This window comes from Mauremys mutica, chromosome 1 (genome assembly GCF_020497125.1).
Source record: "Mauremys mutica isolate MM-2020 ecotype Southern chromosome 1, ASM2049712v1, whole genome shotgun sequence".
Lineage (NCBI taxonomy): Eukaryota > Metazoa > Chordata > Testudines > Geoemydidae > Mauremys > Mauremys mutica.
Window position 1 is genome coordinate 128,216,793 of NC_059072.1, and position 15,120 is coordinate 128,231,912.

The 15,120-nt window shown below is 43.2% G+C and overlaps 1 protein-coding gene across 1 annotated transcript in view; it reads left to right on the forward strand.

Annotated features, from left to right (window-relative positions):
• The window catches only part of ATXN10 (ataxin 10), a 188,321-nt gene that overhangs the window by 108,232 nt on the left and 64,969 nt on the right, over positions 1 to 15,120 (forward strand). Inside the window, exons 8-9 of the mRNA XM_044998800.1 lie at positions 2,251 to 2,359; positions 3,949 to 4,118. Of these exons, the coding sequence (XP_044854735.1) occupies positions 2,251 to 2,359; positions 3,949 to 4,118 (279 nt within the window). The remainder of the gene's footprint in view (positions 1 to 2,250; positions 2,360 to 3,948; positions 4,119 to 15,120) is intronic.

A 15,120-nucleotide genomic window follows, 5' to 3' on the forward strand; every position in this document is an offset into this window, starting at 1 on the left:
ACAGTTTTGTCCTTAGACATTGCATGGCGCACTGAATTTTTTTTTTTTTGCTTTTCTGAGTGATGATTTTGTAATTCTGAGTGTCATACTATCCACCTAGCTAGTGAGAGTCTACACCAAGAAATAGTTTTCTGGTTGAATAAATAATATGCAAATAAGACTCTCTTTTCTACCTAACCAGAATACTGCATTTATAATCCCAAATGCCTTTTTACCCAAGAATAATGTAAATTCTCGCAGCCAAAGTTCATTCAACCACAGAATTATATAGGATTCTTGCGGATAACAGATTGGTGTCTTGCAGGCAGCGTTTGTGTCTTTAAAGTGGGACAATCGCACTGGGTAAACTCAAAGAAAAAATATTTATACAGAAGTGATTTTCTCAACTTGTAATTTTCTGTATTTCTGCTATTGGAAGATACTGTGTTTTTAATAAAAACTTTATCCTTTATAGCTCTATTTTGCTTTCTCTGTGATCTTTCATGGAAATCGTAACACTGTGTTTGACAATAGTCTGTAGAGAGGAAATTATTATAATTTAATATATTAATTACAGTTGAACCCTGTTATGTCGCCGGCCTAGGGGTTTGCCAAAAATAGTCCAGATAACCGATGATCGAGATAAACCCCTATCCACCCCCCCACCCCTGAACTCCCCTGCCCTCTCTCCAACACCCCCTCCCTGCCCCCTTACCGCGGTGCCTGCACGTGGCTGGATCCAGCGAAGCGGGACGGGGACCCGGAGCCGGGCAGCCAAAGAAGCAGGACCCGGTAAGCGGGCCGGGCGGCAGGCGAAGCGGGGCGGGCGGGCGGGCGGCAGGCGACGCGGGGACCGGGTATGCGGGGCCGGGGGGGCGGGGGCCGGGCAGGGACCGGGTATGCGGGGCCGGGCGGGCGGGGCCGGGCAGGGACCGGGTATGCGGGGCCGGGCGGGCGGGGCCGGGTATGCGGGGCGGGCGGGCGGGGACGGGCAGGGACCGGGTATGCTGGGGCGGGCGGGCGGTGAAGCGAAGCCGGGCGGAGGGGCGGGCGGCAAAGCGGGGACCGGCGAAGCGGAGCCGGGCGGGCAGGCAGCAGGCAAAGCGGGGACCAGGTATGCGGGGATGGGCAGGGACCGGGTATGCGGGGCCGGGCTGGCGGGGACGGGCAGGGACCGGGTATGCGGGGCCGGGCTGGCGGGGACGGGCAGGGACCGGGTATGCGGGGCCGGGCGGGGGCCGGGTATGCGGGGCCGGGCGGGCTGGCGGGGCCGGGCGGGCAGGCGGCAGGCAAAGCGGGGACCAGGTATGCGGGGACGGGCGGGGACGGGCAGGGACCAGGTATGCGGGGCGGGACGGGGACCCGGAGCCGGGCAGCCAAAGAAGCGGGACCCGGTAAGCGGGCCGGGCGGCAGGCGAAGCGGGGACCGGGTAAGCGGGGCGGGCGGGCGGGCGGCAGGCGAAGCGGGGACCGGGTAAGCGGGGCCGGGCGGGCGGGGCCGGGCAGGGACCGGGTATGCGGGGCCGGGCGGGTGGGCGGGGCCGGGAAGGGACCGGATATGCGGGGACGGGCAGGGACCGGGTATGCCGGGGCGGGCGGGCGGGGACGGGCAGGGACCGGGTATGTGGGGGCGGGCAGGCGGCGAAGCGAAGCCGGGCGGAGGGGCGGGCGGCAAAACGGGGACCGGCGAAGCGGAGCCGGGCGGGCAGGCGGCAGGCAAAGCGGGGACCAGGTATGCGGGGACGGGCAGGGACCGGGTATGCGGGGCGGGCTGGCGGGGACGGGCAGGGACCGGGTATGCGGGGCCGGGCGGGCGGCTGGGGACGCGGGGAGCGGGCGGCTGGGGAACCGCGCGGCTGGAGAGCCAGGGAGCGGGCGGCTGGGGACGCGGGGAGCCGGGCTCGAGATATTAGGGTTGGGCAAATCGACATAACGGATGAGAAACCGATAAGATAAAGAGGGAGTTTGGCGGTTCCACTTGTAAAACCTCGAGTTAATAGGATTGGCAAGTTAACCGAGGTCGAGATAAATGGGTTCGACTGTACTATGGTTATTTGGAAGAAGCCCTTGTTTGTTCATACATATTTATAATGAAAATATAATCTTTAACAATTTTCAGGGAAAACAATGGAAAACTAGTAAATTGGCATGGTGCCATATGTTGCTGATAGCTCACACTTTTCAGTAGACCTTCTGATCTTAGATTCATGTTTATGAACAATAATATATTTTGTGTGTTCATGATTTCAGAAATGTTGTCTTTCTTTACAGGAAGCAATAGTTACAATTCGGATTCTTGATGTTCTTTGTGAAATGACATCAAACAATGAACAACTGGAACATCTGCAAACTTGTCCTGGTTTGCTTGAGACTGCTGTGGGTGAGTTAATAAATGCTACTGTTTTCCAACTACTGCTTCAAAACTGTATTCTGCACTGTACATGAAAATGAGTTTTTTCACAATTGGTGGTAATTATGATTGACCTTTTAATAAAATCAATAAATAAAGAGCTGTGAATTATTAATCTACATTTTCAGATGTTTGATTTGTCTCTGGAAGTTCTTCTGCTCTACTTGCTCAGAGTGCAGTTAGCTCTGTTTGCCCAGCAGAGGCTTTATCTGTCTCTCAGCAGTCCTGTTTGTATGGGATGAGTTTGTAAAGGGCGACTGCTTCATTTTCTTTCACTGTCTGATTGTGTGTTTAACGAGTTCCTCTAAAAATAAAAATAGGACTTTCCCATCTGTCACTTATTGTATTCTTTGTTTTGGCTTTCAGGTACTGAATAAAAGTTCTCATTAATCAAATTGTTACTTCAAAGTTCAGTTTAAATCAAGCTTCCCCATAAAAGATTTTTACACAATAAAAAGAAGCCAGGCCAGTGAGGAGAGACCCTCGCCTCAGGCCAAAGGGAGAAAGTGGGTGTGCAAGTGATGACTTCTACCCCCAAAACTCTTCACTTCAGCTGAGTCTGATGTTGCTGCACACAACCTTCAACACAGCTCGTAAAAGTCTGATGTCAGTTTAAGGAAATCATCCATTCAGTGTATTACTTTGAACTTGTAGACTGATACTACTCAGCTTATATACATTGAGATATTCTAAATGTCCTTTGGGAAGAGGATTGCTAGTGTGCTCTGCTTCTACGCTTACCTACAGCTAACCTTTCTGATTAAATTCAAATACATAATTTACTACTTCCATTAAGTAAGGGCACTTAAATACAATTACATCTATGTATGTCTTGAAGAATCACAAAATATCCACTTCTACTTCCTTAACAAATGCTTGACTATTTCAGCACAGAAGGAGAATTACAAGGAGTTGGAGATCAATACAGCAGTTTCACCAGTTAATATGCCAATACTTGTTTCACTAGCAGCTTCCAGTCTGATTTTTCTGTGCAGTTATCTCCAGACTAATTAAACACAGCTGCAGACTAGAACATTGCAACCATGTGTGATCCGTTATAGTTCTCAGGCACTGCTAGCCAATAGGACTACAGCAATGGATTCTGTTCTCCAATTTGTTTCTTAGCCCAAGAATAATGATGTTAACTTGACAGTTTAGTGTTTTTTGTTAGCAGCAGTTTGAGGCAAAACCTCAAGGTTCCAGAGAAGTCTATGCTTTGAAAGAATTGAAAACTGAGCACTACGAAGGGATAGCATCAATAAGAGTGTCCGAATCATCAGCCACTAATAGCTCTGATGCCTGTGTGGAAAATTGGACTCATCCTTATGACTCTGTGTCTGAACTACAAAATCAAATACGTGTGAGAAGCTTCAGGGCTGTCTTAACCTAACTGTAGCACAAAAATTAACAAACAAACAAAATTGGCAAACTGATGTTCTTCCAACATTCTTGAAAAATCTAGAATTATATAGATATGTTAGTGTTTTGAAAACCACGCTATCAAAAGCAGTGATGTTCCCAATATGGTAATATATTAAAATGTCTGTTTCCTTATGTAGATACTTTGCGGCTAACTCACCTGGCTGGGAAGCAGACTGCAAATATCTTCACTGCCACACATTCTATGACAGGAGAGGGAGAAATTTCACATCCAGCTGTGGGTTTTAAATCACACCTCATTCGTTTGATTGGAAATTTGTGTTACAAGAATAAGGAAAACCAAGACAAGGTAGGATTGTTTCCGTGTAGTCTCTTGCATGATCAGCTACACTCACTTGAGTGTGATTTATGACTAAATAATATAGTTAATCTACAGTAGAGGTTAAAATTAGTATTAGGAGCGCAGAAGCAGAAATGTTGCTGGACTGCTTCAGAATTCTGAAAGAAACCCACATCACGTAATTACCATAATAATTGGCTTTATTTTTTGTGTGTGCTTAACATGTTTTGCTTCAATTTTATTCTCGTGCTTTCTGTCCATCTCTCTCTCTGTCTCAAAGCCAATGTTTAGTTCTTCCTGCCCCTTTCACATCTGACTACAGTTCTTAAAAAGCTTCTGGAAGTTAAAACCCAGCTGATTTAAAAAAAAACAAAAATCAAGTTTAGTTGGCCTCTCTATTGTGCCTCTCTCTCCTAAAACGTTCTTCCATTTTTGAGATACAGGTAAGCCTACATACCTCCTCAAATTGAATCCTCTGACTCTGTTGAGGAGCCAGTCCCATAAAGGGAAAATTAGCTTTTCTTTATGGAGTGAGAACAATGAAAAGAAAGTGAGAGGGCAGCTGCCTACTTTTTAGTCATTAAATCCTTTCCTGAGTGTTGCATAAGATGTGATTTTCATCCACATGTGAACCTGCTTTTCTTGCTGTGAGCAAGTTAGGCCTTCCATTAAAAATATTGTAATGTTTAAATGCATTGTTGTAAACCTTTCCAGAATTGGACAGATTGCACCATAAGGTAAGTTAATCAAAGGTCTCCTAACACATACTAATCCTCCACAACACATTTTTCAAGATCTCTAGGTCCTACACATGCCTGTCACAACACAGGAGATGTGGAGATGTGTTGAAAAGTGTGTTCTGGGGAATACTGATCATCATAGCAGTGGAGATATGTCTGCAAGTTTTGCATCTATTATGGAAGGGGCTGGTGCTGCTTTAAGTTGGTGTATTTTCATTTATGGAGAGCTTGGTGTCATGGTAGCCTTCCCTCTGGCTCATGCTGGCTAGAGGTGACTGTTTCTTAGGATCAGTCAGACGGTTTGTTTGAGCAAATTCAGGATTATTTCCTTTATTTCAATATTGTCTTAGATAAAGTTAGAGGGTATGGGTGACAATTTCCAGAAAAGTAATAAATGGGATAGAAAATAAAAAGCATGCAATAATGTCTAGCTCAAAGGACTAGTAAAGGAATATAGAGCATTTTACGTCCATCTCAGATCCGGCCTATGTCAGCAGAGACCGCAGCTATTATCTGACCACTCGTGAGCGTTCCATGTGAGATGAGCTAATCTAATTCAACATTGCCAAGTAGAGTCTGTGTTCTGTTACTTAAGCTGTTTGTATCTGGTCCTCTACTTCTTATTTTGTGGTCGCAGTCTCAGGTTCTGCCACCTGTGGAGAAGGATTTCTTTTTCAGTATAGTTTTTTCATTGGAACAGTGTGTTGTAATGCTGTTTGGATGGAGGTAATATCAAGGCAACCGTACACTAAACAACTAAATATCAAAGGCAGTTTCCTTGGGAATGCTTGTACTTCCATTGCCAGTTTGAGGAGATATACACGCACTAGCTCTCATTGCTAAATGGTAGTTTGCCTTAGCCTGTGTATGGCCAGTGCAGTTGCACTGCCCCAGGAACAAAGCTGAGTGGATAGTGACTCAAGTCAGAATCTACCTCCCCATTTCCTCTTGCTCTATGGGAGTCAGACCCTTCACCAGCACCTATACCTGGCATGGACTACATCTCCCAGTGTGCTGTTGCAGCTCCACTGCCTGGTGCTTGGGGGCAGAGCTGAAGCAATGCCCATCTACACAGGCTAGGAGGGAGGTGGGTAGTGACTCTACAGAAACTGCTTCCTTCACCCATCCTCTCAAGCTATGCAAGTAGCTAGGACAAGGGATGAAAGAGGTGATTTATATTGGCAATGGTGGAAAATTTGGGGACAGTGCTTCTGAGTGGAAAAATTAATTACTGCTGTTACTTTGATGCATTTGCATCTTGTATTAAACCCTGTAGTTTAGTTTTCAGAACATTCATTTTTATCCTTCCATTGTGGAAAGAAGCATGGTGTTAGCCCTGTGGTATCATTCTGATGGAAACCTTCTGGGGCTTGCTGTTAGGAATTGTTTACATCTCTCTTTCTTCAAAGTTTATTTTTGCTATTGTGATAAGTTCTTAAGACATAGAAAAAGCAGAGATTTAAGTCGTAAAATGAAATGTGATGATTAAAGCAGGTTGTTGGCAGGCTAGCCACCCTAATTATATTTTTTCTGAAGCTGTGTAGGTGAAGTGTTGTAAGAAAAAAGTCTAGGACCAAATTTGCAGTTCAGGTCCCTAAAAATATGACTGTGCAGGATATCACTGAATATGAGTGTTGACTAATATAACATGTCTGATATAAATCCAAATGTTTTTACTCAGTGCTGGTAGAGCTTGAGCAGCAACAGACATATGCAAAGTTCTAACCTGCGCAAGGAGTGAAAACTCCTTTTTACCTAAATAGTCTAGTGGTGCTCACCACCCTCTTAGCCCTTGCTGCAGGGAGGGGAAGCAGTCAGGAACTGCCACATCTAGGACACCAGGGGGCAGGCTGAGCCCTGTGGGCCAGTTGTCTCCGCCCCTGGGACAGGCATGGAACTCTCGGGAGGGGAACCTGCCAAGAGCCACCTTCAAACACCTTCAACGTTTTTGTGGAAGGGGGGGAAGGGAGGAGTTGTGTTTTTGCTTTGTGTTTTGTCTCTCACAGAATGAGGCTGAGTGTCCCTTACTTGGGAGGTTGTGAGGAAGGAAGGGGAGTGCTTGGGCAGAGCAAGGACTGTAAGAGACGTTTGACAGGCAGGTTGGTCATGCGGGAGGCGAGTCTGTTCTGCAAAGAGAAAACTGAGAATAAATTATTTATTCTGTATCTGTTGGTTTTGTCTTTTTTTAAGATTATACAGTCTTTGAGGCAGCAGCTGTCCTCTGTGATTATACATTGCCTAACACAATGGAGCCCCAGCCCTTCACCCCAACCGCTTGTTCAGTAGAAAGTTGGCTTTTTGTTTCACTCCAGATGTCTGCATAGTAGCACAGAAGAGAACTGCCAAGTTCAGCTGTTGCTTATAGCTAGAAAATTCTGTGTCCTGAGATGGAACTTTCCTGACAAAAGACTATGATGCTAAGGAAAGTTAGTCTCTAGAAACTAAAGTCTTCTATTCAGCAAAGGAACAAGTACATCATGGATAGCAACTATTTATCTTCATCAACATTACCCTGTCCGTTTTCAGGGACATCATCTAAAGAGTGTCACGGTAGTTCATTTTCCATCTCCCATTAATTCTTTCTTCTCTATTAAGAGTGCAGTTTTTTGTGGTGTGAACACCATTGTGTTCTCTTCTTTTTTTCTAAAATATATTCATTTGGAAAGGGGGAATCCGTATCTCGAATGGAGTTTTTGTTTGGGAATTCCAAAAAGCCATTGACAATGAGTATAAACAGTATGTCACTATTGAAACAAGTCAAAAATGTTTCTCATTTTTCAGTAAAAAAATTTGAGCAGCTCTAATCAATATGCAGCTTTTAACTAATAAAACAAAACATTAATTACAAGTGTAAATTTAAGAAGATGCCTTAGAAGTAGATGTTGTTACCATAACCTCCTTCCCTCTGCAGAGTACATGGCCAGTAGTCCTTTATTGCTGGGATTCTTATGCTTTTTGTAGACACATGGAAATAACCATAAGAATTGTATAAAAGAAGAGTGGTCAGTAAACTTCAGATCCTGACTGCGTACTTGGCTCTACTGCGATGCAGACAGGCAATGAGATTTCTTGGGCAGGAAAATGGTTTGACTCAAAACAATTTTATTCTTTAGGCAAGGGGAAAAAAGTATCAAAAGCATTAGACATCAATGCCAGGCACATGCCTACCTGCATGGGACTGCTCTAATTTTGCAAATAACTCTCTCCATAGAAAGAAATCAATACTTTTTTTCTTTCAGAGGAAAGATTACTTAAGGAATGTAGGTTCTGAGTTTTGAGATGCATATCATTTTACAGTTATAGCTGACAATAATGCTTCCCTAAATTTAACTTCAGAGTAGAGGAAGAGTCTTCTTGTGTGGATAGAAAATATACTTCAGGTGCATCTTTTGTAAGGTGTAAACTTATAAACAAAATTAAAAAATAAATAAAAGGTCTGTTTTGTCTAATAATTTAATTAAAAAATTTTTTATAACATTGTTGGCTTTTGAGAAGTCTACCTGGCTGATTTGAAGGCTGCTCAACCTGAAAATATGAGCAAGATCTGACTTGTTTAGAATTCCTCTTTTTTGTAATGTAATCCCATTTTTTTAAATGTCAAAATTCATAAATCAAGCTGTCATCATTAGTCTCCTTTACTTACTGTTCCTGTAACAGTCAAATAAATTAAATTCCTAAGTAGAAGATACATACCTCCTTGCTTAGTTTTTTAATTATAGGTTATAATTTTTTACTCCCAAGTATTCTGAGTTATCAGAAATAACTCTTAGCTGGGTTAACTGCATCTGTCTCTCAACAGTTTATATTATGGAAAAGAGGCAGTGTTTGCATTCTGTATTGCGTGCTCAGTTCATTTAACTCACTACACACTTGGGCTAGGCCATGCAATTGTCTGTAAATGAAGGTGCAGAAGGTGTTAAAATGACATGGATTTAATTATATATGACATTATTTGAGAGAGAGAGAGAAATCAACATTATTTTATTGATGTTTCTAAAGGAAAAAAATGATACTGCGATGGATATTGAAATCCCTGTTAAAATTACCCACATACCACTACACCACAGAATTGTTAGTGCTACTACTTTTTCACAATGTCATGGTATTTCATTCTTATGGCCTGACTGTCAGAAGTGCAAAATTCTTACTGAAGTTGGACAAACCATTTACTTTGAGTAGGTGTATTATTAAAGTAGCTTATTTTAAGCTTCTAATATAGTATGTATAATAGATACAGAGGGTTTCTCGTACCTTTTTTAAAACACATTTGTTCTGATTCTTTCTCAGTATTGCTGCTTGCTGGTGGCAGGATCACCATATGTGGAAGAATGTGTGCCTTTTTTGATCACGTACTCTCCAGCACAGATCTTAGCTTGTACTAGAAATTCTTTGCAGTTTTACTGGTGTCAGATACCACTCATATACTGTTTTTTTGTATAGATTTTCCACTATTGCAACAGAGAGGATTTCATTATAGTTTTCCATATTGTTTTCCTTAGTTTTAACCTCAGCATGAACTTCAGTTTCCTCTTCTCTTTCCCCCCAACCAACATCCTAGGTACTATTTTCTTAAAGTTACATCAGACTTTACAATGAGCTGATCTTATAATGTTGTGCATTTTGCATAGAATCCTTTTGGAAATAATTTTCTCTTCCTCTCCATTTACGGATACTTAAATGTTTGTTATAGTTGCGTATGAGCTACAGTAGTGGTTCTCAACCAGGGGTGTGTAGAAGTCTTCCAAGGGGTACATCAACTCATCTAGATATTTGCCTAGTTTTACAATAAGCTAGCCAAGTCAGTACAAACTATAATTTCATACAGACAATGACTTGTTTATATTGCTGTATATACTATACACGGAAATGTAAGTACAAGATTTATATTCCAATTGACCTATTTTATAATTATATGGTAAAAATGAGAAAGGAAGCAATTTTCCAGTAATAGTTTGCTGTGACACTTTTTTGTATTTTTATGTCTGCTTTTGTAAGCAAATAGTTTTAAAGTGAGGTGAAACTTGGGGGCAGGCAAGACAAATCAGACTCCTGAAAGAGGTACAGAATTCTGGAAAGGTTAAGGGCCTTGAGCTTACAGTGTCAGTCACTTTTGTATCTCTGTTTTCTTGGCTTGGTATAGTAGTTTTGGCCCTCTTGAGTTACTAAAGTTTCTAGGTTTGTATTTTATGAGGAACCTAAAGTAAAAATAATGGAGAATTTCTGTTTTATCAAATTTCAGGCTTGACCACCACTTTTTGTGAATAAAATCCCAAAATAACCAGTTATTTAAGAACATGTTATGGAAAACAAGCCAAAATATTATTGAAAGAATTTTGTTTGCAGAGTAATGCACCATGATCATATGTGGTGGATCCACTTTATTGTATTAACTGCGTGTTGTACAGTGCACAGGTTCATTGTGAAGAGTAAGGGAAAGAGACCAGTTAGGATGGTAGTTTCTTGGGGGAAAACATGTTCTTTATCATGCTACTGATCAACAAGTTTTAAATCACTGAACATATGCAATAAATACGAGTATTAATTGTTACAATCCCACCTCCCACTGGAATATCTGAAAATCCCAGTCTGCTTGAATATTGCTAAAGGAGTCTAAGGGAGTTAGCGGCCTAATTCTCATTTAATTTCAATGAGGTTAGAGTGTCTAACTCTCTCTCTATCCCTCCTCTATCCTTTCACTCCTCAAGTGCTCCAGAGCTCTAATTACTAGAGAGTCTTAACTTGAAATATCCTTTCCAAGGGGTAGTTTTAATGGACCCAAATTCCGTATACATTTTTTTTAACCAATCCACTCTCCATAACTGTCTCCATCCTCTAAATAAATAAAATAAAATACAAATTAGGAACCATATGTGAACCAAGGCTTAGCCTGAAGGATGTAAGAGAATAAAACCGTATTTAGAAAAGAGGGTGGCAGAGGAAAGGAAAAATTAAAGGAAAACCAAAGACGTGGTGGGGAATTGCAGTTGCTTATTCAGATGGAATCAACAGTACTTAATTTCTGCCATCAGAATTTATTATAACTTGTGAACACTCAGCACTTTACTGCTCTCAGTTCAATGTGGTACTGCCCAACTGCAAGGTGGTGCTGTTTGTTACTTTGGGACCTGCAGTGATCTGAGGTAATTTCATTTTAGAGGCTATTGCTCTTTAAGAATAAGAAGTGTTTTTACTTTTAGTTCTACAGCGTGTATAAGAATGGAGAAATGCTCTGTACCCTGTACACTGAAACTAGTTCCTCTTTCTCTGTGTCATTCTCATAGTAGGGATTCGGAGAAAGATTTGGTAAAATAGGGGTACTTTTCTAGGTTAATCAATTTCCTCCAGGCCTACTCTTCATCAGTCTCTCATTATGCCATCACATTTTTTGCTTTCAGTATTTAATCAATGCTAAGTCTGTAACTGTTTAACAAAAGTATCAGAGGGGTAGCCGTGTTAGTCTGGATCTGTAAAAGCAGCAAAGAATCCTGTTTCATCTTATAGATTAACAGACATTTTGCAGCATGAGCTTTCGTGGGTGAATACCCACTTCGTCGGATGCAAGTAGTGGAAATTTCCAGGGGCAGGTATATATATGAAGGCAAGAAGCAAGCTAGAGATAACGAGGTTAGTTCAATCAGGGAGGATGAGGCCCTGTTCTAGCAGTTGAGGTGTGAAAACCAAGGGAGGAGAAACTGGTTCTGTAGTTGGCAAGCCATTCACAGTCTTTGTTTAATCCTGAGCTGATGGTGTCAAATTTGCAGATGAACTGAAGCTCAGCAGTTTCTCTCTGAAGTCTGGTCCTGAAGTATATTACATTGGTGGACGTGCAGGTGAATGAACCGGTGATGGTGTGCATATTCTCACCAGTAACTGCACACCGCACCATAGTAACTCTAGCTCAGGAACCAATCCATGCAACAAACCTCGATGCCAACTCTGCCCACATATCTACACCAGCGACACCATCACAGGACCTAACCAGATCAGTCACACCATCACCGGTTCATTCACCTGCACGTCCACCAATGTAATATACGCCATCATATGCCAGCAATGCCCCTCTGCTATGTACATCGGCCAAACTGGACAGTCTCTAAGGAAAAGGATCAATGGACACACATCAGATATTAGGAATGGCAATATACAAAAACCTGTAGGAGAACACTTCAACCTCCCTGGCCACACAATAGCAGATCTTAAGGTGGCCATCCTGCAGCAAAAAAACTTCAGGACCAGACTTCAAAGAGAAACTGCTGAGCTCCAGTTCATCTGCAAATTTGACACCATCAGCTCAGGATTAAACAAAGACTGTGAATGGCTTGCCAACTACAGAACCAGTTTCTCCTCCCTTGGTTTTCACACCTCAACTGCTAGAACAGGGCCTCATCCTCCCTGATTGAACTAACCTCGTTATCTCTAGCTTGCTTCTTGCTTGCATATATATACCTGCCCCTGGAAATTTCCACTACTTGCATCCGACGAAGTGGGCATTCACCTACGAACGCTCATGCTGCAAAACGTCTGTTAGTCTATAAGGTGCCACAGGATTCTTTGCTGTTTAACAAAATAGACACCTCAGTCTTCACTCCTTTGGTTAAATAAGTAAATGGAGATGCCTTTATTATAGATCTTGGAAAATAATTTACCACCACCTAGGGTTCATAGAATCATAGAATCTCAGGGTTGGAAGGGACCTCAGGAGGTCATCTAGTCCAATCCCCTGCTCAAAGCAGGACCAAACCCAACTAAATCATCCCAGCCAGGGCTTTGTCAAGCCTGACCTTAAAAACCTCTAAGGAAGGAGATTCCACCACCTCCCTAGGTAACCCATTCCAGTGCTTCACCACCCTACTAGTGAAAAAGTTTTTCTTAATATCCAACCTAAACCTCCCCCTCTGCAACTTGAGACCATTACTCCTTGTTCTGTTGCCAGGTGTACGGTTTTCGACCAGAAAGTCCAGTCACAAGGGAACCTGTACAGTGTCCGTTCAGATGTACTAACTGGACATAGTACTGTGGGTGGGTGTGGTGGAGAGGTGCCAGGTCATCAACCTGCGCTGGGACCGCCTCCTACCTGCATCTCGTGGGCAGGCAGGCGGTGTCCAGGGCTGCAGTTCCTGTCCCAGTCCCAGAACGGAGGGAGGTGAAGAGAGTCGAGCGATGAGGAAGGAGGAGCAGTGAGTGATGGGAGGGGTGAAGAGAAGCAAACGGGGTGGGGCGTCAGGGGAAGAGGGTGCCGCAAGGGCAGGGCCTTGGAGGCAGAGGTGGAGGAGGGGGAGGGAGCTCCTGCTTTAGTGTCTAGTTTTCAGAAATTAGAAAGCTGGCAACCCTAACACCACACCACAGGCAAACAGTGATGGAGCCTGTCCATTACATGTGTTTCTCAAATAGTTTTGATCTTTTAGTATATTAGGTTTATTGCTTGCAGCAAAAAAATAAAATAAAATAAGTTACCATGCTATAAAAGACAAACTTTTTTTAAAAAAAAATAAGCAATTAAACAGCTAGTATTTGTATTTGTCAAGTCTTATCATGCTCTACTGAAATTTAATTTCAAATCATAAAGCAAAGATTACAGTAAAATATATCACTTCAAATAAATGAGAGGTTCCAGTGAGAACTGAGGCAGTTTGAATCCGATTTTACAAATATGTGTTGCAACACTTAGCTATTAATCTGCTTACTCATAAAATAATATAAAGAACAAAAAGTGACTTTCTTCAGCAGTGCACGAACTTAAATTTAATGTGAATTCAGAAATGTTGGTTTTCAGTGACAGTGTTCATTTTTTGTTTTTGTTTTTTTTTAAGTGCATCTAACGAAATGGAGCCCTGATTCTGATTTGAGCATTTAGCACGGTTGCCATATCATCATCATCATCACATCTGCAAAATGCACCTTTAGGTCTAGATTGTGGCCTGGATTACATGTTTGTACAGGGACATAGTGGAAGGAAGTTGCACGCTTCCCTGCTACTCCCCTGTTCCTGAGCAGGTTGGTAGGATCTGGGCTCCACCCTGATCAGCGTAATGCGCTATTAGTAAGAGCAAAGAGTGAGAAGAGATGGAATTGTGCTTCTCCTGAAGACAGTGCAGCTAGCCACCACCTTTTGTGCAGCAGAAACTGTAAAAGCATAATCTACCCCCGAGGTATAAAATATTCTCCAGAATAATGGTAATTTAACTAGATAAACATTAAGAACACTTTAATACAACAATGTTAAGTGTGGAGAAAATTCCAATCAGGGCTGTCTTTAGGATTTATGGGGCCCTACGCAGTATTACTAAACTGGTGCCCCACCGACCCAGTGTGTCGAGGGTGCACAGCCATCACCCTCACCTGTGGACCCCCAGAAGAACACCTCCCCCCCCCCAAAATTACTGATATCCTGGGAGCCAAGATTCTAACCCCCATGGGAGGGGAAAGGCTGGCTGGACAAGTTGGGGGAACTTTGCCTGACTCCCCCTCGGAGAAGGCCATGTCATAGGGGTCCGTGGGGCCCCCGCCCGGCTCGCTGTAGTCCACCTCTGCTCAGCCCTTCCAGGCTATGTCGTCGTCACCCCACTGCTTGTCCGCACAGTAAGCGAAGTGCCGCATCTTGGGGACGGGGGATGTCTGGAGCAGCAACTCCTCCTACCCTGCCCGGCTCCACCCAGATTGGATGGATTGCTGCCAGGCTGCCGCTGGTTGAGAAACGCACTCCCCAGCCCAGCCAGCTGTGCGCATTCCAGCCCGTGCGGTCAGTTGGAGTGGAGGTGCTCAGGTTGGCTGACGAGGAAGTGAGTCTATTTACTGGATTCTGCAGTCTCCTTGCTTTCCCAGCTCCTACTCAAGATAGGCTCCTGGAGGAAAGCTTAGCCAGCTTTAATCTCTGTCCAGACACAACGGCTATGATGGTGGTGGGTCAGGGAAGTCACTATTAAGAATCTTTAGGATATCTTTCTAAAACACAGCTTTGAGCTTTTCTAGCTCCTTATTGGGTGAGGTTCTTTGGCCTGTGTTTTGCAGGAGGTCAGGCCAGAAGATGATTATAAAGTTCCTCTGTCTTAAAATCTATGAAATTATTAATTTTATTCTTATTGTTTGATTTTTAGTGGAATACACAATGTGTGAGATGGTGTCCAAACATGAAGGCAGCATGTGGTCCTCTCTCTCGAAAGAGCTCACTATAAATAATATAAACTAAACAAACGGTAGGAGAAAGGTGGTACCTGGCAATGATAGGTAATTTTTTAATAATGCAGTGATATTGTTTCTCCAGGTGCCCACAT